Here is a 26123-nt window from a genome sequence, read left to right as displayed (position 1 = left end):
AATGTCTAATTAGCCAAGAGTGAAAAGTAATGACTTATTTCCTGGCTTGCTCTACCCACCTGTGTTTGTAACGCTGCAATCCTCATTCCTTCTCCGTGTGTGGTATATGATGACCACCCACACAAGGGAGGTTCCCACCACACAGCAAACCACTGCTATAATCACAACACCAACCGTAGCCCATCCGTCATCCTCCAAGGATGGTGTGGCATTTGCAGGGGAATCGCAAGTTGGATTAGGAATAACAGAAAGATGAATGTTTCCTCTAACAGTTCCAAGTATATTGGACATCTCACAAGTGTATTTTCCAGCATCTTCAAAGTCTGTGTCCACTAGAATCAGAAGCTGATTCCCCGCAGCAAAAAAATGCCTCTCTGTTACAACCAATGGGTTATCGTCCTTTGTCCAGTTTACTTTTGGTGTAGGATTCCCACCTGCAATGCATTGCAGAACTGTGGTTTCTCCTTTGGACACAGTTCGATCCACTAATTGGCGTAGAAATGATGGAGTCTCTATATTGTCAAGAAAAAAAAAAATGTTTTTACTACGTGATAATACTTTAATGCAAAAACAAAAATCTAATTTACATTGAACGACAGAGCAATATAAATCATGGCAAATCCAAGTGTGCCCTCCCCTAGGCTCTGACCCACCAATGCCTACTACAATAGATGTTATTTCCTGCCCATCTTAGGCTCCCCCCCCCCACAACATAATACAATTCCTATAGCCTCCCAGAACAATAAACTTTTAAAGTTAAGGAAGACTCCAGTCATATCCCTGCAAATGGTAATGCCAAAGTGGGCAAGGCTCATTCCTTAAAAGGGGAAAAAAATGTGTCAATCAGGTGACCAAGTACACCAGCATTTCTAAAAACAACGCATTTTTTTAGCATGACGCTTATTTCTTAAGCTTGGAGATTCCCAAATAATATTTAATAAAATATATTGCTCTCAATTAATAATAGTATGTGTAAAAGACACTTGCCTAGCACTGTCAGAGTAGCATTGGCTGAAATGGTTCCAGCATTATTCTGAGCTGTACAGCTGTACACTCCAGTGTCCCCAATTTTGACATTCACAATAAAGAAGACATCATCTTCTGGCATTACATGCATCCGTCTCTCGCGAGCTGCAGGGAAGTCTGTGCCACCGTTCTTTTGCCAAGCTATCTGCGGTGTTGGGTAACCAACTGCAGCACATTCTAGCCGTGCTGTTGATCCGGCTCGAATTGTGAGATCTATAGGCATCTTGGTAAATGAAGGAAGAACTGAAAGAACATAGGACAGATTTCATTTTAAATCCACGTAAATACATCTGAATTTAAAAACAAAAAAACTTGCACAACAAGAAAATAAAAAAAACAAACAATACAAACAATACAAACAATACATACTGTTGACGGTCAGTTTGGCTTTGACGGAGTATGAAGTTCCAAAATGATTGGAAATGACACATTGGTATTTTCCTTCACTGGCAAATTCAACATTCCGCAGTCTCAGTATAGTGGTGTACTCCATCACGTCGCCACCTTCTATCCGCAAATGGGCATAACTTTCCATCTCTGCATCGTGCAGTAGCTCATTGTCTTTTTTCCAACAAAAAGTCATTGGAGAGTCGCTGCTGCTGGCTGCTGAACATATAAAACTCACATTGGAGCCTTTTATTGCCGACTGCGTTTCAGGCTGGACCGTGAACTGTGGTTTTGGAAAATCATCTATGTTATAAAAGAAGAGCAAACAAACATGAATGTATGTATTATTGCACAGTCACCATTAGCAAAGCTTGTACATTAGTTCCATGAAGAGTAGTCAGCAAGTACAGATTTTCGCAGGAGTTTATAGATAATATGGTTGCACCATATAACAATGGCATGTTTAATTGTGATCATAGTAGCCAGCTGTGTGGGTGCTTCAGCAGACCCAATATTTGTGCTGCCACATCTACTGCCCATGCATGGCATTCATCAGTCACATTGGGGGTGCTCACATAACCCTTCCCCAATCATTTTAAAAAGTTGGCTCCTATGATGGCAATCATAATATTATTAAAATTATCACAAACAGAATAGTTAAGACTAGCATGCATTTCAAAGTTGAGGTTTATAGCCAGGCTCAAACGATTTTCTAGACTAGAGGTTCCCAAACTCGGTTCTCAAGGCACCCTAATAGTCCAGGTTCTAAGGATAACCATGCTCGGGCACAGGCGATTTTATTAGTACTTCAGTATGTGCTCAATCATGGATATCCTTAAAACCTGGACAGTTAGGGTGCCTTGAGGACAGAGTTTGGGAACCTCTGTTTTAGACCATGTCTACACAGTTGTGATTCTGTTCTTTATTCACTCATTTTCCTCATTATAATGCACAGGTCTTTATGGATAAAAAAAAAAAAAAAAAAAAAAACAATGTGGGTAAAAATAGAAAAAAAAAGTGAGCCGATACAGCAATAGCAAATTCAAATGACAATAAGAATACCGAAAAATAAACCCACAAAAAACAAAAAAAAACAAACCACACTTACCACATACAAATCCATCAGCACTCACAGCAAAGATACTTCTGCCTTTGAGACTTTGGGGGTGCGCACAATTTGCATTTACAAAGGTTTGCAATTTATTTTCGGTTAACCATTGAGGAAGCCATTTTAGCTGACAATCGCACAAAAGACTTGAAGTGTTAAGATGACTGTATAAAGAGAATAGATGCAAGTTACAGTATTAATAAATACCTAGGGCGGTTATAAAAATGAACACCTGTTAAGGGCATACTCATTAAAAAGAGGCAGGCCACAGGCAGCATTAATTATGGTTACGCAATTTATGAAAGCACATTAAACAAAGTATGGATTTTAACTTCAGAACCACACACTGATGCTATGTTTAAGCATTGGACAAAAAAGGCAAATTGCCTTGCAAAAAATGGTTAGTAATGCAGAATATTACACAGTAAAAACACGAGGAGTACCACTTGGGAACCAGGACCCTCTGTCAACTAAGGGAAATATACTTGTGCAGTAGCTATAAAAAAAGGCAAAACTCTTTCTGTATATTTTAAAAAGAATTCAATATTCCAGCTCTCCAGGAAAAGACTGATTATTATCTGTAAGAAGTTCATATATTTAAAATAATCGACTTACAGTTGCTGAAGCTTCTTCATCTGGGAAAATGCATTACTCTGCATTGACACAATAGCATTGTTACTTAGATCCCTATATAAAAATAAAAAAGATATTGTTAAAGTTTACACATAACAATCATTCTATTTAGAAACATACGGCCACCCCCAACTAGGGGAAAAACAATATTCTGTGGGCTAAATGTAATAGCCTGCGAACTGCAGGCATCAGCGAGTCCCATGCGAGACTGCCCGATGTTTTAAAGTAGCAGTTTTTTAAAAAGGCAAAATATAACCTGGTTTCGCCTTTTAAATAAACATTGGACAGTCTCGCTGGGAACTTGCTGATGCCTGCAGGCAATTTTGTTGTGCCAGTCACCTATATGTACGCTTAGTTCAATACTACTCATTAGGGCACACTTACACCAGCCAAAATGTTGTGCAAACGAGATGCCTTGTAAACAGACGATATTACATTTCCATCCAACTCCATATAGCCCGCAATTCCGTCGACCCTCCATCCCTGTCCTTTGCCTATGTGAGAACGCCATATTACAGCCCAGTCACGCCCCTTCAGTCGCAAGTAGAGATATGAATGAAATGTGTACGACTCACCAGTATTTTAGTAGGCAGAGTGTGAAAATACCCAAGATATGCACTGCAAACAGTTGCACACTCAACAGTCCCTATGTGTCATGAATTCAAGAACAAAGGATCTGTGCTAAAATGTATTTCTCATTTGTAGTCGAAGTAGAACTTAAGTGTGTCCCATATTAGCACTTACACTACAGTAAAATAATTACATTTCTAGCGCACAAAAGGTTTGGAATATTTAAATTCTACAAATTGTTTTTTATAGAAACATAGGTTTGGTCTTGTTCAAAAATGAAAAGGTGTCATAAATAGAAAGCAATTACTTACAGGTACTCAAGTGCATCCAACCACGAAAATGCCTTTTTTGTTATCGATCCTATCCGATTACCCTGAAGCATCCTTAATTAAAAACAAGAAATAAAACACTAAAATGTTTAAAGTGATGACAACTGTTTTTAATGCTGAAACAAGAAAAAAAAAAGAGACACAGATATACACATACAAAACACATAATAAATAATATATTATATATATATATATACACACACACACACACACACACACACACACACACACAAAACACATCTATCTATATCACACACACATAGTATTCTTATGTAATTGCACTGCTAAGTTACTTACAGCCTTTTAAGTTTTTCTAGTCCAGAGAATGCTCCATTCATATCTTCAATGGTCCAAGAAATTTCATTATTCTTTAGATCTCTGTGATAAAAATTGTGTGTGTTAAAATAAGCAGGATAAACCAATTCAAATGCTTTAAGAGATAGATATCCATCTTTATTTTTCAATATTGGAAGATACAATTATTTAGCTCAACAGTGTCATATGTACAAGTTTTAAAATACTGAATCCACAAGTATATTTGCTACAACAGCAAGAGGTGAGGTTGTATAACCCCAGGCAAAGATAACAATCACTAGATCTTGGAACAGACCGGCATTTGCCCTTAGTTGACCTTACTTACATAACAAATGATACCCATGATTGCTTCTCCCCTGGAGAGTTCTTTGGAGGGTAGCATTTAGCATAGCTCCTCCTCTTACTTAGTTATTACTGTTCCCTTAAACAGCAGCATGCAAAACAAAGGCCAAAGAAGGTGGTCATAATTACCTAATCCTAACTTTGAATCTGAAAGATTTTTTTTTTCTGTTAAATAGAACATTCACCCAGAAATTATGGGAACTAAAGATGAAAAGTTACACAACATGTAAATGATGCATTTCCATGTTAGAATTATTATCATGAATTATTTTGTTGTTATAAGAGGTTTGTGATTAGATCTCATTTGGTCATATGCAATCAGGTAATGGCTTCAAATTGTTACAAAGGGCTCTATTTACTACAATCCGCATATTGAATGCGGATTGTAGTGTGATATTACCGAATGAATTCGCATTGCGAATTCAGGCAATATCACAGGGATTTACTATAAATCCCTTGCAGGGACAGAGCTTGCGATAAAGCTCTGTCCCTGCGGATCCCATCCGCACTCTAGTCGCGGTATTTTCGGAAAAAAATACCGCGACTAAGAGCCCGCGCATGCGCCGATCGACCACCGTTACTACCCCCCCCACCGACGCTAAGCCCCACCCCGGCGCTAAGCCCCGCCCCCCGCGATCGCGGACCCCCGCGACCCCCCCTCCCCCCATTACACTTACCTGCATCCTCCTGGCCTCCGGTGATCTTCTCCGGGCTTCCCGATCAGGTGATCTCCCATACTGCACTGGGACCCGATCACCTGATGACCGGGCCCCAGTGCACTGTGGGAGACCAGCTGACCGGAGAGGAGCCATCACCGGAGGCCCGATCACCGGTCCCTGGATTCAAGTAAGGAAAAAAAAAAAAATGTTTAATTTTTTTTTCTTTTTTTTACAGTAATCAGCTTGCGGTCTACTTAGACCACATAGCTGATTACTGGTACTGGCTCCCGCCTCTGCTCTCTCCGTTAGAGCAGAGTGGGAGCCCGGTAACCGGGGGAGACCCTGGATAACGCCACCTCCAGGTGGCGTTATTATCACAGGGCTTCCCCCGGTATTTTTTTACAATTTATTTTTAGTAACTTGCACACAGATCACATTTCCCATTACAATTATGGGAAATGCGATCTGCTTTACTAAAAATAAGTGATACTGGGGGTTGGAGTAGAATTTTACTAATTCTACTCCAATTGCCCTGTAATAACTACAGGTGAAACTAAAATAATGTGAAAAGGGTGTGAAAACACCCTTTTTCACTTTATTTTAGTAAAAATAATGTTAATAAATAGAGCCCAAAGTGATGTGTACATCTCAGGGTACTTTGAGGAAGCCAAGGTGATAACAGCGCTAACAGTTAAGCTAGGTACACACTGACCGATACATTGGCCGATCAACTGATCGGCCAATTAATCTGCTGCCCGTCGGCCAGTGTGTACCTACGATATGTCGATGAACGCCGGTGTTCACCGACATATCGCATTGGCTCTGCTGCACAGCCGATTGACAGATATGTATGCAGACATATCTGTCCTTCGGCAAGTGTGTCTGGGAGGTCTGCAGTCCGCCCGTGTACACACAGCGGCAGCCGCGAGGAGGGGGGCAGGACATGCCCCGACCTGGCAAACGAGTCCCAACCCCCAGGACGCGAGGGCACAAGCAGATTATGGCCGATCAATGTGTATGAACGACCATGATCTGCAGATATATCTGTCAGGTGTGTACCCACCTTAAGTTGCATTTACAAAGCACAAAACAAAAGTATTACAAAAAAAAGTGTGAACATACCTAATTAATTCAGAATAAATCTACAACAGAAGAGTACTAAACCATCACAAGGCAGATAGATATTGAACAGTTTATGACAATCAAATTTTGTAAAATTTTTGCATCTTGTGTACTGTAGTTTGTGTTTTAACTTTTTTTTTTTTTAAATGCAAACGTAAAGCACTGAGGGTCTCATTCAGACCCGGTTGCAAGCGCCGATGCGCTCGCAACTGGGTCGATGGTCACCCCTGCGCAGCACAGCGGCCGCACTGTGCATGTGCAAGCCCCTAACGGAACGCTTGCCGTTTTGTGGGCGGCCGCACTGACATCAGTTGTGATGTCAGTGAGGAGTTTCCTGCTCAATCAGAGCAGGAAGCCCCCCCTCGGGCTTGCGGGTGCCGAGACTCAACCTTAGGGTCTCGTCGCAAGCCCCGATGGTCACGATGGTCTTGACCATCGCGACCATCACTCTGGTCAGTCGCTAAGCTGTGGGTGGTAACCCACGGCTTAGCTAGTGACCAGGAAGCCGCACAAAAACAAACAAACAAAAAAAAAAACGCCTGCCCTCATTCAGAGAGCGATCGCTTCTTGCGACCGCCTCTGTATGAGGGCCTGAGTCCTATTGAGAGAAATGTATATAAATAACATTAGTATTATTAAAGTTCAATGCACTAGACAAAGTAAAGAATACTTGCTGTACACCCTGATTGAGATGTACATAGTCTCACATTCATTACTTCTAAAAAGAAAGAAAAAAAATTATATTTGCAAGTCAATCTATGGTCAGCATGGTCTCTCACATTGATCTATGGATCCTTACAGTACTCATTACTTCCCACCACTGCCATTGTTTGAGAACGCAGAACTATTCCACACAATTCAAAAAAATAAAAAGTTAAAAACATGACTAATATCAAAAGGACACTTACAATGTGTTCAAACTGGACAGCCCATGGAAAGCACCATCTGCGATATTACTAATTTGGTTTTCTCCAATTAGTAGTAGACCAAGTATGTTTAATCCCATAAAACTTGACACATCTAATCTTGTTAGTTTATTGAATGTTAAATCACTGCAAAATAGATAAAACTTGTTATTCAGTGTGAACATTTATATTATATTCAGTCTGAGATACATTTTCACACAGAAAATTCTTAATTAAAAAACACATGCATTATATAAAAAGGTAGGTCTGTATAAAAAATAAAAGATAAATTAAAAAAAAAAAAAAAAAAAAAAAGCCTCAGTAGGACTGTTATTTAAAAAAAATTGTGTGTGGCAAGAAACTCATGTTTTGGCATGAATTCCGTACTAAAGACTGGAACTAAATAAAAGCAACTTACAGCTCACTGAGTTTTTGGCAAAACTCCCAGGCATCAGGGCTGATCTTGCTGATGGCATTCTGGCTGAGATGGAGGTGCTGCAACATGAGCAAGCCATACAACCAGCCTCGGCTAATCTCTGTGACATTATTATGATCCAACTGCCTAAAAAATAGAAATATGCAAACGTAAAATGAACTGACTGCTGACTGAACATGTGACCCAGTAATCCATTTCTGTTCCCTTGAAAAGCCTTTTATTCCATATTTAAAAGTACAATGTTTTGCCATAACATGTCGGGTCACTAAACAGATACGAAGAAAGTACTGTTCTACCAATGCACAGACAGAAAATATGATATGATACTTCGATTTAAGAGGGGGGGAGGGAGGGGGAATTCATTTAGGCCGGATATTTTTACGGTAGAATTAACGCTTGAATTACCCGGACACGGGCTTGTTGGAGTGACCCAGCAGCAGTCTCCTCAGCCTGCACAGTGCTGCCAATACTGGTTTGTTTTTTTACTAGGTGTGTGGCTATGGTGATTAGGCCACACCCCCTGATAAGTATGTGCTTCGGGGCTAATTGAATTAGCTCGGGGGATAAAAGACAGCTCTAGGGATTTCTGTCAGCACTGGGCCACAATAAAGTCTACCTGCATTGTAGCTGCATCTCCTGGTTTGCTATATTCAATATCTTATAAGTTAAATGTTTTCTGAGGAATTTACACTTAAAAAGGAAAACCTTTGTACCAGGTTATTAAATACAGATAGTATTATTAGACATTAAGATCATAAAGATTATTTCTCCTTCATGTTTAAATGTTAAATCATGCCAATTATTAAAATTATAACATTTTAGTTATTGTACCAGCTGGCTTGTACCAGTGGAGTTTGCAGTCTAAAAAAGGTGCCCACACACTAGACCAGGGGTTCCCAACCATGGTCCTCATGGCACACTAATCCAGGTTTTAAAGGGTAACCATACTTGAGCACAGGTGACTTAATTAGTACCTCAGTTATTTGGTTTAACCATCTGTAATCAACCATAGATATCACTAAAACCAGTACTGTTATGCTGGCCACACACATGGCGATCTGCACACGATCAGCCGATGTGTACAATTTCCCTTGAAGTTCTCCCCGGCAGCTCTGCACACTATCTACACACAATTTGGTGTCCAATCTTCATACGATCTCTCCTGCATCCAGACTTTCACAGTGCATTGCCTCCTAGATTTTCAGATCTGCCCTACTGCACAGCAGATCTGACGATGCGATGTGCGACCAGCGGGGACGAGCATCGCATCGTGAGTGGGGGACTCACGATTTACTGAGGATTTGGCCATATTTTACACGATCTGTCGTTCCAATGTGTTGAAATTGGCCAGATCGGGTGGCATGCTGGAATTGCACTTTTTGACCATTAATTTACACATTGGTGCGGTATTGTGATGGTCGGTGCAATGAGTGAGTGGTGAACACAGTTATATACTCCACCCTTTATACCTGTTGATATATAGGAGCCTGATAAACAGGTTATTCTGTTTTTCTTATTTTTCAGATTCTGTTACATCATTCCTCTATCATTTTACATATATGACTGTGTTGGACTGAGGTCTTGATAAAAGGTTCAGAGCAGAACCGAAACGTCGACCATGATCACAGAGTTTCATCGATTCTACTGTGATGTCTAATTATGAATAAATTCAAATGCTGTTTTAAAGTGGCGAGTGCATCCTTCCTCCAAGGAAATTTACTACTAATTTGGGGCCTGCGGGTCCTTGGAAGCACCACGAAGATGTCTTTTTACTGTTGAGAGTGCAGGACTTTTTGATAGATAGATAGAGATATAGATATCTATATTTGTTTTTTTAAATGAAACAATCTTAAATAAATTAATGCATAAAAATGCTTGTTACAATTTTGATGTTAACGTTGTACGTCTCAGACAGGCAACGGTTCCAAGTTCCACATTACAACAAATATCTGCAACTTAAAATGGCAAGTAAATAATTTTGGAGTAGCCCAATTAGGTGGAAAACCGTGCCAACTCTGGCCTTGAGCAATTTTGATGGAAAAATATCATATTTGTTTCTTTGGATTAAATAACATTTGTAATGGTTGTATCCTTTCTGCCATATCCCCCTATATAGATCTCCTTATATACACCGATCTATATTCTGTCATAACAAAAGGGACTTACAGAACTTCCATATTACTCAATCCCCAGAAGGCTCCATCCATAAGCCTTGCGATTCCATTTCTTTGAATATTTAGAGACTTTAAGGCCTCAAGACCCTGGAAAGTGAGTCCATCAATGTGTTTCATCCGATTACGCTTCAGCTCACTGTGACAAAACAAACGCCTGGTATAATAGAATTCTGGAACAACACCACAGTCTATTAAAACCCACTTGGGTTCTTGTTAATAAAGGTTTAAAAGGATCTGCAGTTCAGAGAACCGCATAGAATACAATGGCAAATTCTCTGGAGGCAAATTACATAATACAATGGGTATATACTTACAGATGCTGCAAACTGGAAAGTTTAAACATCTTTGGTGGGATGTGGCCAATTCGGTTTTTATTGAGTTTCAACACTTGTAAAGTAGCTGATAAGTTGTCGAATGCACCAGATTCCATGGACGTTATTACATTTTTATTAATGTACCTAGATTTAAGAAAAAAAAAAAAAAAAAAACACCTCACTAAAATGTAAGATGTTATATGCATTTTTCACTGTCTTGAACACAATAGAACACAGGTCTTTAAAATACATAGATGTCGCTGTGCCCAATGCCTTTACAGGATAGGAGTATTTCCAACATTAGAAGCTATTAAACTTAATTTATAGGGCGCTACAAGTGGTCCGCAGCATCGTACAGAGGCTACTAGAGATCTTTCAGCATCCCATTAAAGAATAAGTGTAGAAAAAAAGATTTACAAATCTGAAAGTAACCAAACAGAAGCCCAATTTTTTTTTTCAGCTAATTAAAAAAAAAAATTGTTGTCCTTCAACACCTTCAAAAAAAATGCAGAATACACATTATAATGTTACCACCTGGCCACAACATATTTATTGCGCATTAAGTTGAATATGCAAGTTGCCAATTGAAATCACTTACAGGTATTTGAGTCTCAGGACAGGAAATGACGGCGTTTTCAGCTCATTAATAAGATTATTACTCAAATCTAAGGTTTCCAATGATTGGTAAGGTTCCAGATGTTCTGGTAAAATTAAATCAATCTTGTTGTTTGTCCTGAAAACAAAAAGACAAATGACTAAAGATGTTGAATGCAATCCAAGTACATGTCAATGTATATATACCAAGATCAGCTTTAGCTAAGCAACTTCCAACATCAGTTATATTTTAGGCGATTAATAGTTGTGCTGTCAAATTTTAGCACTTTCAAGTCCTGTAGAATCTGAAAGGTGGATTTGTACTAAATCCGCAAACTGGCACTTCATGACTGGACAAACCATGTTTATCAGAGAAGGCAATAAATGGTTTAGCTTTGTGGATCACATTGTTTGAAAGGGATGCCATCTTGAAAGAAGTTTAATGTAAAGCAAACAATGTTTATTTTTGTCTTGAAATCTCTGAAGTAAACATTACATACAAGCAGGTCTCGCTTGCACACTTTTTTTTAACAATGTATTTTATTTGCAATAAACCCATGCTATTGTACATGAAATTACATTGAGGAGCAGATGTACTAAGCTCTGGAAAGTGTTAATGTAACAACCATTCAGCTCCTGTCATTTTTCAAACAGCCTGTAACATGACAGTTAGGAGCGGAGTGGATGGTAGTTTATCACTTTCCAGAGCTTAGTACATCTACCTCCCAAAACCTCTCTAATATAGCAGAAACAACTCTCCATCTTTTGTACAAATTACAAATCTGTTTCAGCAGACAATTTTCAAACAGCCAGTCTTTCTCAGACACGTGTCTTTATTTTGGTCTGTACCTGTTCACAGTTGCACAAACATGGCCTTAAGCTAGGTACACACTAGACCACAGGTTCTCAAACTCAGTCCTCAGAACCCCAAACAGCATGTTTTCCAGGTATCCTCACAGAATTACTAATGAAATAATTAGCACTACTAGGATCTTGTAAAATGTGTCAGTGAGTAATTACTACACTAGTGCACCTGCTGGGTGATCTGGGAAATGTGACCTGTGTGGGGTCCTGAGGACAGAAATTGAGAACCACTGTACTAAACGATGTTGCCCAATACCGCAAATCGAGCCCACATATCGGGCACATAGTCTAGTGTGTACCCACTATCAGAGCCGGATTTAGACCTCATGGGGCCCTAGGCAAGATACCGGTTTTGATACCCCCTCTCTCAAACAATCCATAGCACTATATTTTCATTCCTAATTCATGCACAGCACCCTGAAGGAAAGGTCCACCGCGGCCTAGAAACGTTAGCTATGGGGTACATCTACTAAAGTGAGAGTTTTTAGAAGTGGAGATATTGCCCATAGCAACCAATCAGATTCTACTTAACATTTAACTAGCACCTTCTAGAAGATAGATAGAATCTAGTTGCTATGGGCAACATCACTTAAAACGCACTTCTAGAAACTCTCCCTTTAGTAAATATTCCCCTATGTATTTGCAATACACTTGATCTTCGCTAGCTATTGCTAAGCTTTTCCAAGTTTGGCCCAGTTGATTGCCCCCTCTATTAGCTCTCACTGCCAGTCCATTCCATATCACACTGACCCACTGCCCTCTCACAGCAATCACTCACTCAGCACACTGACATTCATCCCAACTCACTCATTGCCCCCCATAGCATACACACTGACCCAGTTATTGCCCATCTTACTATGGTAGCGCTTATTTCTTCTTCATGCTGGGGACCTGGAAGTGATGTGAGTGAGGGCGGAAGTGCAGTTTCCAGCCCATAAAGGCCACCTAAAAAACAAACTTGTCCCCTCACGGGCTCGCTGCACTTCAGCCTTGGTGTCTCACTACAAGCTTATATTCCCCCTCTATGCCCACATGGATGGTAGGGAATGAATGACGTTGGACAGTATCTGATGACGTCAGGGTCCTGTCCGCAAAGGGCATCTAGACATTACCATCTTTTACTACAGCACCATACACTGCCCTCTCACAGCACCACTTACTGCTCCCTTCACTGTCTCACATCACAGAACCCCTCCCCCTCTCAGCACCAGTCTCCCCTCACAGCACAGACAACTCTCCCTTTTAAGATCAGACCCTCTCCCCCCACAACACAGACCATCCTCCCCTCACAGAACCCTTCTCCCCTTACAACACAGATCCATTCTCTGCACAGAACCTGTCTCCTCACAGCAGACCTCCATTTCCCTCACAGCACAGACCCCCACTACCCTCTCAGCACAGACCCCTCCCTCCCCACAGATCCCACCTCTACTGACACAGACACCTCTGCCGTCACCGACCACTTTAGCAGAGACCCATTACCTCACACTTCAGACCCCAGAAAGGCCCTCACAGCACCTTTCAGGGGAGCCTCCACGCCAAACCTACCTGCCATGGCTGTTTGGTTTAGCTCTGCTGATCTCCATGGCTCGAGCAGATCTTCCTCTGCCTCAGTCAGTGTAAATTGTGATGTGACGTGTTGACGTCACATCGCATTATGGAGCAGTGCCTCCTGATAGCACAGGGAGAGGGGTTAGACTCGTGACTCTCCGGCGCTCTACCAAACTCCGACGCCTGCTCCCCTGCCCTTTCCCTTCCTCCTCCACCATGCTGCTGCAGTGCTTACAGAATACCTGAGTGTGTCGGTGTCCTCTCCCCAGATGGTGCGCTCAAAACAAGCAGCACAGAAAGCAAGTACTTATCCAGGGCCGGATTTCAGGGGAGCCCACCAGGTCCTAGGAGGCCGCCTAGGATGGGTAGCGTTAAATCCGGCCCTGCCCACTATGCATGCTCCCGTGGGTCGTCCATCGGGGTTGTTCTATCAGCCTGCATGCACAGCCGATGGAACAAGCCAGCTGCCGACGCTGGCAAGGTCAATAGTGCTGGTGAATGATATATTGGGCGGTTGTTCACAGATTCGTGCAGCGTTTACTGACCCCACAATATATTGTTCATTGGCACCATCAGGCATCACAATGGCAGGTCGCTAAGTATGTACCTAGGACCTCATTCAGAGCCGGTCGCAAAATGCGAGTGCTCGCTCTGAATGAGAGCGGCCGCATCTAAAATATGATCCGGCCTCCTGGCCGCTCGCTAAGCTGTGGGTTACCGAGCGACCAGAATGATGGTCAAGACCATCGGGGCTTGCGACGAGACCCTTGTGGTACGGTCTCGTCTGCCGCAAGCCCCAGAGAGCTTTCGGCTCTAATAGAGCTGGAAGCTCTCCCACTGACATCATTGGTGAGGTCAGTGGGGCCGCCCACAAACAGTAAGCGTTCGCTTGTGAATGCTTCAGTTTGAGAAACCACCCCCCCGCCCACGCCTACAAAACGGGGAGAGCTGTCGATCAACATCGACAGCTGCCCCTTTTGTAGTGAGCCCCGGAGCGAGAGAATTTCTCTCGCTCTGGGGCTTGCACACACGCAGTGTGGCCGCTGCATTTGCGAGCGCTCAGGCGCATGCGAGTGGGTCTGAATGAGACCCCTAGTCTTAAGCTGCATACACATGTAAAGATTTTCTGTCCAACCATCCAACTAGTTGATTGGTTGGAATGAAAATCTGGTAACGTATGGAAGTAAATGTTTTCTGGCATTTAGGAGCAAATTGCTGATCATCAGATGAAAATGGTCGTCAGACAAGTTTGTTAAATGTTTGATCTAAATGTTCGAACAACAGTTTTTATCCATTTTCCGGTGTTTGGGAGCAAGTTGTCATTTGCTTTTCATTCCAACCAATCAGCAATTTGCTCCCAAATGCCGGAAAATGGACGAAAACTGTTCTTTGAACAAATTGTTTAGATCAAACATTTAACAAACTTGTCTGACGACCATTTTCATCTGTTTTCTGGGATTTAGGAGCAAATTGCTGATCATCAGTTACTCCCATACATTACCAGATTTTCATTCCAACCAATTAACTAGTTGGATGGTTGGACAGAAAATCTTTACGTGTATATGCAACTTTAATGGTTTTACTCAGCCTACATTAAAATACTCCCATTCGACCAACCAGGTACAAGTGGCAGAATCACACAAAAATGTATGAGCTTGCACAGAGATATTTCACATAAGTTTGCTATACCAAGCTGCACCAAGTCCTCTATGTGTGCCAGTCACTATCTCTATAAAGAGTCTCACAGAGATAGGCTTTCACCTGGTGGTGTGCTGCTGACAATATATCGTAGCTACCAAGACACAGTAACAGTGCATATTCAGTGACTTTCTTAGCAATGTAAAGAAAACTCTCAGAGTATAAAAGTTCAGCTTCTGACACCAGTTCCTGCTGTGGCAAATGATGCATGCATTATTTTCGATGCAATAAAAACTATTGTTAGTAAGCGTTTCAAAATAAATAAGTCAGCACAAGGATTTTGTACAGAAAAAGATGAGTTGGGTCTCAGGTTATCAAGGCTATGGGGTCTATTTACTAAGCTATGTTAGAAGATAAAGTGAATAGTGATAAGGTACCATCCAATCAGCTCCTAACTACCATGTCACAGGCTGGGTTTGAAAAATGACAGTTAGGAGCTGATTGGCTGGTACCTTATCACCGTTCACTTCATCTCCTAACAAAGCTTAGTAAATAGACCCCTATAACAGAAAAACACCAAAACGTGGAGTACTGTACTTAGTTTGACAATTAAACTGCACAAGAGAAGCCAATTGCCCAAATACTACTTTAACAAAAGTTCTGGTTACACAGAAATAACTTTTTTGAGAAAAAAAAAAGCTAAGCAACCGATCCTGAAGGCCAAAGAAAAAGGTTGGCTATAGAACAGCTGTGTTTCATTACATCTGGCATGGAAATGTTGGACCAGGTCTTCCTGCACAATTTAAATAACAGTTTAGGAGTAACAGTTATGAGAAGGCTGGATGATTACACATGGAATATTACTATTATTTTTACACCATAATTAAGACCAATGCTGGCACACAAAATTGTAATAAATGACACAGGTGTATCTTCTCGAAAAAGTAAATGTTCAAACACAGCAGGGCACAATGCTGGTTTATTAAGGAGGTAATTACTGACAAGGCGTTAAACCCATAAATTACTAAAGTGATAAACTTTCCTTTGCAGCATGGCTTGTTACAGCAAGCAGGGGCCAGCAATTTCCTGAACTGCACACCCTCTAAATTGCAGCCTGAAAGCGCTCGGTTATAATCCAGACTGGTGCACAGTGACGCCTTTGTGCACCACTTTATAACACAGATCTTTTTTTAATGGCTGAATGGATAATGGATTCTGTATCACAAAACATTAACATGATCTAATGTGCTTATATAGAATGAGTCCAGAAAACAGCACTATAATATAGCTGGCTTCTAGAAATATCTGCCACACTAAACATTAAAAATAAATGAATATATTGTATATCTTTTTACACTAAAATCTGAAATGTTTCAATATGCAAATTATAAGTGATTATACTTTGGTGCATTATTAGCAGACAAATAAAGCTGGGTACACACCATATGACGGTGCGACCCAATGATGCAGCAACCGATTTAACGATACATCACGCACGCTGTACACACAGCATAATCTGCTATATGATGTATCATTACAAGCTGCATGTAACTACACAGCATCGGCCATTGCATTGTCCCATCGGACATGCAGCACAGCAGGTGGGATGAAATGATGAATGACGGCTGGGAACGACGGATCGGGCGTTTACACTATATAAGGTGTCCGATATATCATTCCGATCCGCGCTGGAGTGATATAATTGTACGATACATTGTATAGTGTGTACTAGGGGTGAGCGGGCTCGGATTTCTGACATCCGAGCCCCCCCGATCCGAGGCAGATCCGACTCAGGCTCGACTTTTCCCGCCTGACTCGGATCTGAAATCGAGGCAAAACGTCATCATCCCGCCTTCCGAGTCTCGCGGGTTTTGGAACCTATATAAGGTACCCGCGTCGGCGCCATTTTCTCACTCGGCTGTGGACAGTGAAGAGGGAGGGTGGGAGTTAGGGCTGGCTGGGCTGTGTAGTGTAGTGTAGAGTAGTGTTGTGCTGTGCTGCGCTGCGCTGCTGTTGTCCACTACTTCAAAGTCCATAGGGGCTGGCTGTGTTGTGCTGTGCTGCTGCTGTTAATAGGGGCTGTGTCCACTACTTCAAAGTCCATAGGGGCTGGCTGGACTGTGTTGTGCAGTCAGTTCTCCATAGGGGCTGTGTCCACTCACTCCAAAGTCCTGTGCAGTGTCCCAGTCCTAAAGGGGTGCTGTAGTGTTGTCCAGGGGGTGCTCTGTCCATCAGGGGTGCTCCCCCCAAGTGCTAAAAAAATTATATTTTGTGTGTGTTTGTGAATTGTGTGCGCAGTAGCCGCACGTGCATCAACAAAGTAGTGCCAAGCGTGCGCCTGTGTCATAAGTAAAGGGCCAGCTGGCTTGACCGTTAAAGGGTGCTGTAACCCCCAAAGTACACTCCAAACCAAAAAAATATATATTTTCTGTGTTTGTGACTTGTGTGCACTGTGGCTGCACGTGCATCAACAAAGGAGCAGTACCAAGCGTGCGCCTGTGTCCCATAAGTAAAGAGCCGGCTGGCTCATTTCTTAAAGGGTGGTGTAACCCACAAAGTGCACTACTCTCCAGCAAAAATAAAAAAATATTTTCTGTGTTTGTGTGCGCTTTAGCCGCACGTATATATCAATATAACATAAATGGAGGACCAAACTTTCTCCGATAAAAATAAAATAGGGAAAGATCAAGAACCACTTCCTCCTAGTGCTATTGCTGCTGCTGGGAGTTGTTCATCATCCCAGAGAGGAAGTAGGAACATCACTACTTTTACTAAACAATTGACCCTCCAACAGTCCCTAGCGATGAGGATGAAGTACGACAGCAGTCATCCTGAAGCAAAACATATAACTGAGGCCTTGACTGCTATGTTGGTGTTAGACGTGCGTCCGGTATCCGCCATTAGTGCAGTGGGATTTAGACAATTGATGGAGGTAGTGTGTCCCCGGTTCCAAATCCCGTCTAGATTCCACCTGCATCCTCAAAGCAGCAGCGACAAGCGTGCGTCTGTCTGTTAAAGGGTGGTGACACCCTCAAAGTGTGCTACACAAACAATAAAAATATTGTTCTTTTTTTTTCTGTCTTTGTGAATTGTGTGGGCTGTAGCCGCACTTGCATCCTCAAAGCAGCAGCGACAAGCGTGCGTCTGTCTGTTAAAGGGTGGTGTAACCCTCAAAGTGCTCCAAAAAATAAAAACTATTTTTTTAATGTGTTTGTGACTTGTGTGCGATGTAGCCGCACGTGCATCAACATAGTAGCAGCGCCAAGCGTGCGCCTGTGTCATAAGTCAAGGGCTGGTTTGGACATCTGGTCCGGACTGAAGGACGTGCCAACAATTTCTGACAAGTCTACTGTCACTGCATATGATACTGTCCTCAAAGCAGCAGCGACAAGCGTGCGTCTGTCTGTTAAAGGGTGGTGACACCCTCGAAGTGCGCTCCACAAACAATAAAAATATTATTTTTTTTTTCTGTCTTTGTGAATTGTGTGGGCTGTAGCCGCACTTGCATCCTCAAAGCAGCAGCGACAAGCGTGTGTGTCTGTTAAAGGATTACATCGGTGACAGCATCCAAGTAGGCATGTCAGACAGTCCGTACCTGTACTGGCAGGAAAAAGAAGCAATTTGGAGGTCCCTGTACAAACTGGCTCTATTTTACCTGAGTTGCCCCCCCTCCAGTGTGTACTCCGACAGAGTGTTTAGTGTAGCCGGGAACCTTGTCAGCGAAAGGCGTAGGAGGTTGCTTCCACAAAATGTGGAGAAGATGATGTTCATGGGCAGCACAGACGGTGTAATGGTTAGCGTTACTGCCTCACAGCACTGAGGTCATTCATGGGTTCAATTCCCACCACAGCCCTACCTGTGTGGAGTTTGTATATTCTCCCTGTGCTTGCGTGGGTTTACTCCGGGTGCTCCGGTTTCCTCCCACACTCCAAAAAATATACTGGTAGGTTAATTGGCTCCCAACACAAAATTAGCCCTAGTGTGTATGTGTGTGAGCATGTGATAGGGAATATAGAGTGTAAGCTCCACTGGGGCAAGGACTGATGTGTATGGCCAGATATTCTCTGTAAAGCGCTGCGGAATATGTGTGCGCTATATAAATAACTGGTAATAATAATAATCAACTCTTCCAGGGAGACCAGCCTCCAGAACGTACAGAGGGACCTGTGGTTCCAGCGGGGACAAATTAATACTCTGTGAGGATGAGGATGTACACACTGAAGAGGGTGAGGAATCGGTGGATGAGGAGGATGAGGATGACATCTTGCCTCCGTAGAGCCAGTTTGTGCAGGGACAGATTAATTGCCAGCTTGTTTTGTGGGGGCCCAAACGAACCAATCATTTCAGCCACAGTTGTGTGGCAGACCCTGGCGCTGAAATGTTTGGTTTGTTAAAGTGTGCATGTCCTGTTTATACAACATAAGGGTGGGTGGGAGGGCCCAAGGACAATTCCATCTTGCACCTCTTTTTTTTCTTTGCATTATGTACAGTTTGGGGCCTAGTTTTTCAAACTGCCATCCTGTCTGCCACTGCAGTTTCACGCCTAGATGGGTCACGTGTTTGTGCCGCCCACTCGTGTCGCTTAGCATAGTCATCCAGCTACCTTGGTGCAACCTTTTAGACATAAAAACACTATTGTGAGGTGTGAGGTGTTCAGAATAGACTGGAAATGAGTGGAAATTAAGGTTATTGAGGTTAATAATAGCATAGGAGCAGAAAAACCTACAAATTCTGTGATTTTAGCTGTTTTTATGCTTTTTTTCAAAAAAATACAGATCCAAAACACAAAACCCAGAACACAAAACACGGAAGGGTGGTTTTGGCAAAACCAATCCAGATCCAAAACACGAAGAAAGATCCAGATCCAAAACCAAAACACGAAAAGTGGCCGGTGCACACCCCTAGTGTGTACCCAGCTTTACTTTATGGCATGGTGATCAGTCACACGACGCTGCAGTTATAGGCTGCTAACCAAAGCACTACCAGTGCGGAGTTTTGCATGGGTATCCTCCAATGAGCTCATAAGTTAATGAGTTATGAAATAGTAATTCCATTTTCTTTGTTTTTGAAGAGGTTGACGGGATTTGACAGTCGGGAAGCCGGCAGTCGGCATTTCGACCGCTGGCTTCCTGATTACATACCCTTTTTACACATCTTGTGAATTCTTTACAACAAACAGGTTACAGTTTCTACAGTGGCTCCATATTTTCAACTCAAAACAGTGTTTTTTTTAATGTAACAGCTGAATATGAGCGGAACAGTTAAGAAGTCTGTTAGAGAATTGAAGACTATACAAGATGCTCCACAAATGAACAGCAATTACAAGAGTCATTTCTCTTCCTTACCATGGGCATAACTACCATGGGGTGCAGCCGCATTCAGAGATGTACACAAACCAGATTGTCTGTGTACATCTGTGATAGTGGAGCGCCTGCACAGGACCCATTCTACGCATGTGCAGAATAGGAGGGGAGGGAGCGGGTACTATTTACCCGGGCCTGTTAGAGGAGCCCTGGTCCTGCAGCCCACCCCTGCTACTTCAGGGCCTGATTCAGAGATGGACGCCAAATGCGATTTTCACACAGATCGAGCAATTGTTTGCCATCGCGCTCGCGTATAAGCCTCACTGCTCGTGCGCAGCAATCGCATTGCGATTACAGACACACAGAAGATCCCATCACAAAGTGACTGACAGGTTGTCAGCATTTGAGGGGTGGTAACGGGGAGTGGTCAGAAAAAAGCAGTGTTGCCTCTCCATTTAAATGCCGTTAAATGGGCGTGCATAAATTAGCTACTGCGAGTGCATGTGCAGCTCTGCGTGTCAGAAGAGCTCCCAAGGCTGCGGCAGATCAAATATTACCGATATTTACGCAGGTATGCGTCGTCACACATAGGTAAGGCGGCAGAGTCTTTAAACTCGGGTGATCTTTAGCATATTTTCGCTGTTGTGTTGCATATGAAATCGCAGTTGCAACCACATTACAGTCTATCTCTGACTCAGACCCTTAGTTCATGCAGGAAGAGAGAGAGAACTTCCTGCTGTTGCGGCAGCCTCTCTCCCCAGCCCAGCACACGTGCTGCTGTCACACCGTGTGCTGGGCTAGGGAGAGAGACTGCTGTCAGTCCTCTCTCCCTTCATTATATGCTGGAGGGGTGGGGGGGGGTCGATTTCACCCCCACCCTGAATATCGGCACCCCCTCCCTTGTCGTGCGTCGTTGCATGCAGTGTCCCCTGAGCCGTTGCAAGATTACCAGGCTGCAGCCGTTTGGGGACGTGGTGTGGGATGTGCAGCCTCTGCTATGGAAAATGTTTTTTGGGAGTGCCGTGGCCAGGGTCTGCATCTTCTGACACAGACTCCCTGATCTCTGCTACGGAGCTGGGAGGGCCAATCTGAGTAGCCTCGGGGGTTACTCAGATGGCCGATGGTCTCGCAGATGATCCGATGCTGTGTCTTCAGACAACGCTCAGATCTGTGATGGTGTACAGGAGGGGTCCTTTCTCCTCAGTTGCCTCCTGCAGCATTAGCATGTTTTCACACCCAAAGACGCACAAGCGATGTGAACAGCGCCCATCTCTGAATCATGGCCAATGTCATTGAAATGTGTGTTCCTCAATGACTGTACAGAAATGTAAGCGTTTGGTTGGACATGGGTACGTCTCATGTATAATGTAAAGTGATTGATAGATCACTCTAAAAACTTAAATAAAGTCTAAATAAAATAATTATACTTACAAGGACAGGAGTGTGATATTTGCTGACAAAGCACCAAGATTGGGTATGATCTTCAAGTCATTTCTATTTAATCTCCTGTTTGAATAAAATACATTAAAAAGGTAATTTATGAGGTGGAGGTCAAATAAATATTTATCTATCCACAACACAGTTAAAAATCAGAGCACTGGTTTAAGGGCATCTTCACACTTATACACTATTCTTGTGTTTAGTACTAAGTACTAATGCTTGAAAAGCATATAACACATATAAAGAGAAGGAATGGTTTCTTATGGCCTTGTTTCAGTGCAGTGTACCCTAAAGAAAAAAAACCCTCATTTTTTTAAAACTTTAAATACACAATATACCTAGCAAAGATTTTCAGTACGAACAATTAATAGTCAAACAAACTTACAATTCACGCAGATTATGGAGGTGTTCCATTGAACTGGCTTTGATTGAAGACAGTCTGTTCTGGCTTAAATCTCTAAAAAAATAAAATAAAAAAAAAAATAAAAAAAAAAGAGAAGGAGAAAGATAATTTTTATTCCTATTTTTTGTATATATACAGTTAGCAATGCTAATACGATTGAACGCTAATACAACACTAATGTATACTTTTAGACTAGACTAAAATGAGAATGATACAAATAGGGAAAAAAACCTCCATATATGAAAACTCGCAATGTAATTCAGTTGAAGTGCTGAGCTTCCATGAAAACTACTACTATTAAAACTTTGATTTTAAGACACCCTAATGATTTCTCTCAAAACATTTCCTGGGCTACATGGACTATGCTGATAAAGAAACAGAAATTTTTAAAATTTGGAAGAAAACTGCTATCTGATAAACTATACCCTAAAGCGACTCTACATAAACAGTCTCCCATTAGCGAGCTTAACCAACATGTTCAAGAATGCATTTTTAATCTTCTGTAAGAACCAGTGACATCATAAATTAAAGCATTTTATTACAAATATTTATGATAAATTGCCTCCACTGTATTATAAAATATTATTTTCTATTTGCACCAAAGCAGAGTGAAATCCTGGAACTGAAAAAGATGACAACACCAGCTTCAGAGTCACTCAATCAAATAATGTTTCTAGTGCTAGTCAGTTCAAAAAACGCTGTTCCAGGGTAACACATTGTAGCACGATCTTCCAACCAACATGTGGTCAATGACAGGTTTGTGACACATACCGATTGCTTGGAAAATTCACTAAATATTGTTAGAAAATATTTTGTACAGCACTATCTAGGTTAAATATTACAAGAAGTAAGGAATTGTTTTTAGAACTGATACACACAAAAAAAGGCCCCTTAGATTATTATTATTTATTACCAGTTATTTATATAGCGCACGCATACTCCGCGGTCCTTTACAGAGATTATTTGGCCATTCACATCAGTCCCTGCCCCAGTGAAGCTTACAATGTATGTTCCCTATCACATGCACACTAGGATTAATTTTTGTTGGGAGCCAATTAGCCTACCAGTATATTTTTGGAGTGTGTGAAGAAACCGGAGTACCCGGAGAAAACCAATGCAAGCACAGGGAGAACATATAAACTCCACACAGGTAGGGCCGTGGTGGGAATCAAACCCACGACCTCAGTGCTGTGAGGCGCTAATCATTACACAGTCTGTGCTGCCCAGATCAGTGGCACTCCAGCTGTTGGGGCTAGATTATAGCATTGCCAACACCTGAATACAAACCACGAGTTATACTCAAGCAACTTAAAGATACCCTTAAATAAAATCAGGGCTTGGGTCACATTGCAAAGAAAAGTGACAAAACTAAAACTGTATAGTCTTGCATCGAATGTCCAACAGTTCAAAGCTGGTGCCAAACCAAATAGAGTCTCAAATGTGTAACACATTCTGGGTCATATATGGTCATCTGCTGAATTTAGCCCCCATACCAATCATCTTATCAAAAATTATTTGATTTTGGGATAACAGTATTTTTGGGCCCTTAGTGCAGCTCTAGAAAATGAAGTGTATATGGACCTTAAAGACCTGTCAAAATTACAACATCTATTTGCATTGCATGATCAGATGATTTTTGAGATTTAAGTTGTTATCTACAGGGAAGATTACACAATTTGTGTTTTGAGATAAATGTGTTATTATTCTCTCTCCCTCCCTTAAATCAACAATGCCCAAGTACACAGTGCTAAAGGCAACTTGGTCCTTAGAGAAAAAAAAATGCTAAAATGTGTCAAACTAAAAATTGATCATATAACCAAAGAAAAAGAAAATTAACAACCCACTCAACACTACATTGTTATTGTTTTGGATATATTGGGAAAATGCAAATCAGCCAATGACCACAACATGTGTGTGCATGACACCTTCATAAGGACCACTGACCTAATTAGCCTGGAACTGAGCAGCAATTGATAGGACATGTGCAATCTGGCCTCCTGTGTGTGGCCACAGATCTTGCAGTTTGGCAGCTCTATTGAATAAGTGCCCACTTGGGTGGCACATAACAGCCTACGGGGCCTATTCATCAACACTAAAATAATGTTTTTAAAGGACATTTTCCTTAAATAACGTTATTTTGGTATTCATGTAGCCACTTAGCACAGGAGATATCACAGATATCTCCTTGCTAAGTTCCCCTGCGTTAATTTCCACACTCCCCATACATTAGTATGGGGATGTGGAAATTGTGGTATTCATCAAATTCCGAAAATTATCAATTTTCGGACTTTGATGCAGTTACTATTCGCCACTGTGAAGCAGGTGAAACTTACCTGTATCCGCGTGTGCAGGTCCCCCGACGAGTCGCTCCGGCGCTCTGCTCCGTCCTCAGGCTCCGGAGGCTTGTCGGACATGTGTGCTCCCCAGCAGAGCACAAGAAAGTTTAGACAAATAAAAAAAAAAAAAAAAAGTATTTTTTTTTTTTTTCTAATCTGTCATGTGGTCTGCTGGGAAACCACATGACAGACCATCAGGACGGAGCCGGAGGCTGCTGCGCGGACAAGTAAGTCGGGGGGGGGGTACACAAACTTAACAGATCTGTAGGCAGTGCTGCGCATGCGCTGGTTTTACAGATGTAACAGCGCATACGCAGCACTGTTTCCAGATGCGATAAGGTAGTGTAGGCAGGGAAAATTATCTATTTCCCGAAAAGCTGTCATCGCAAAAATTACAGCTTTTCGGAATAGATACTTATGGAGAGGAGAAATGATGAATTCCTCCTATAATTAGCTAGAACTCCATGAGAGTTCTAAAGCTAATAATCTCCAGAGAATTTTTAGGTTTAATGAATAGGCCCCTAAAACTGAAACCTTACAATGTAAAAAAGGACCAATGTAGTGTATGTGTCAGCCCAAACAGAAATTATACATTCTCACACTTTTACTATTTCACTGCAATGCAATCCTCCCTCTATATAAACTAACATGCTGAAGAATCTTTACTAGTATGTATAATCCATGGATAAAAATGCAGTTACTTCAAAGATGATGCTAAGCACCAGTTTTAAACAGTGCTGAAGAGGATTAAAAGGTAAGTGATGTTGCCCCCCCGTTGAACTTTGACAATGTGTTCCCCAAATACGTAACTTAAGGATTTTCAGGATGAACGATTCTAAGGTTTTTGTCTATACACTCTCAGCACAATGTGTACCTAAATATACTCAGATGGATGGAATTGCAGAGCCGCACACAAGCATTACTGCAATTACGTCCATCGCAAACGCAGCAAGTGGTGACTTTAGGAAACAGACCCATCCTAGCTGCATTTGCGTGATCCCAGCACTGCGACTTTGGTCACAGCCTAGGATCACCATCAGAACAATCACAACCATCAATTGTTCTGAAACTTACCGGAGCCCGACAGGGTCCTGGCGGCTTGCGAGGTCAGGACATCTGCGCAGACCCTGCCCTCAGCAATCCCATAAAATGGGGACGACAGGCTCCCATTCCTGGGAACTCGGGCCGCCCCCCAAATGCTTCTGCCTGTTAATCAAGCAGAGGCTTTGGGGAAATTCGTGCGGTACCGCAGGATCCGTTCTGCACATGCGCAGAATAGGTCCTGTGCATGCACAGAGAAGAAATATCGGAGATGTGCGCAATTCGTCAGGTTAGCGTACATCTCTAAAATCAGGCCCCAAGCCTCCGGTCTTGCCAGATAAAAATTTCAGGTTCCAAATGATTTTAAGTGGCTTCTCCACGTGTCCTCTGCTGTCCTATCTGATGCAAGACAAAACCCACACAAACCCTATCAAGTGATTTAAAGAAATAAGCAAATAACCAACAGTGAAAAGGTGTACAAAGAGTGTGCAATAATTAACTATGTACATATTAGTACAAAAAAAGTGTACATATAAATGCAAATAAGAGCATTTTCTCATTTCAACACATCAACAATCTAATTATTGACATGCATGTTAAACAGTTAAACTAAAATTTGCAAGTGAAAAGAAA

At 42.0% G+C, this 26123-nt stretch overlaps 1 protein-coding gene across 1 annotated transcript in view; it reads right to left on the bottom strand.

Moving 5' to 3' along the window:
- The window catches only part of LRIG3 (leucine rich repeats and immunoglobulin like domains 3), a 47114-nt gene that overhangs the window by 9851 nt on the left and 11140 nt on the right, over nucleotides 1-26123 (bottom strand). The window contains exons 2-15 of the mRNA XM_088478124.1: nucleotides 22096-22167; nucleotides 21702-21776; nucleotides 10919-11053; nucleotides 10321-10464; nucleotides 9999-10142; nucleotides 7815-7958; nucleotides 7400-7543; nucleotides 4351-4431; nucleotides 4036-4107; nucleotides 3137-3208; nucleotides 2522-2685; nucleotides 1396-1716; nucleotides 988-1269; nucleotides 60-512 (exon numbers count right to left, since the gene is read on the bottom strand). Coding sequence (XP_088334250.1) covers nucleotides 60-512; nucleotides 988-1269; nucleotides 1396-1716; nucleotides 2522-2685; nucleotides 3137-3208; nucleotides 4036-4107; nucleotides 4351-4431; nucleotides 7400-7543; nucleotides 7815-7958; nucleotides 9999-10142; nucleotides 10321-10464; nucleotides 10919-11053; nucleotides 21702-21776; nucleotides 22096-22167 — 2303 coding nt within the window. The remainder of the gene's footprint in view (nucleotides 1-59; nucleotides 513-987; nucleotides 1270-1395; nucleotides 1717-2521; nucleotides 2686-3136; nucleotides 3209-4035; nucleotides 4108-4350; nucleotides 4432-7399; nucleotides 7544-7814; nucleotides 7959-9998; nucleotides 10143-10320; nucleotides 10465-10918; nucleotides 11054-21701; nucleotides 21777-22095; nucleotides 22168-26123) is intronic.

This window comes from Taudactylus pleione, unplaced genomic scaffold (assembly GCF_031769625.1).
Source record: "Taudactylus pleione unplaced genomic scaffold, aTauple2 ptg000207l, whole genome shotgun sequence".
NCBI classification, from domain to species: domain Eukaryota; kingdom Metazoa; phylum Chordata; class Amphibia; order Anura; family Myobatrachidae; genus Taudactylus; species Taudactylus pleione.
This window is presented reverse-complemented; position numbering and strand designations above follow the sequence as displayed.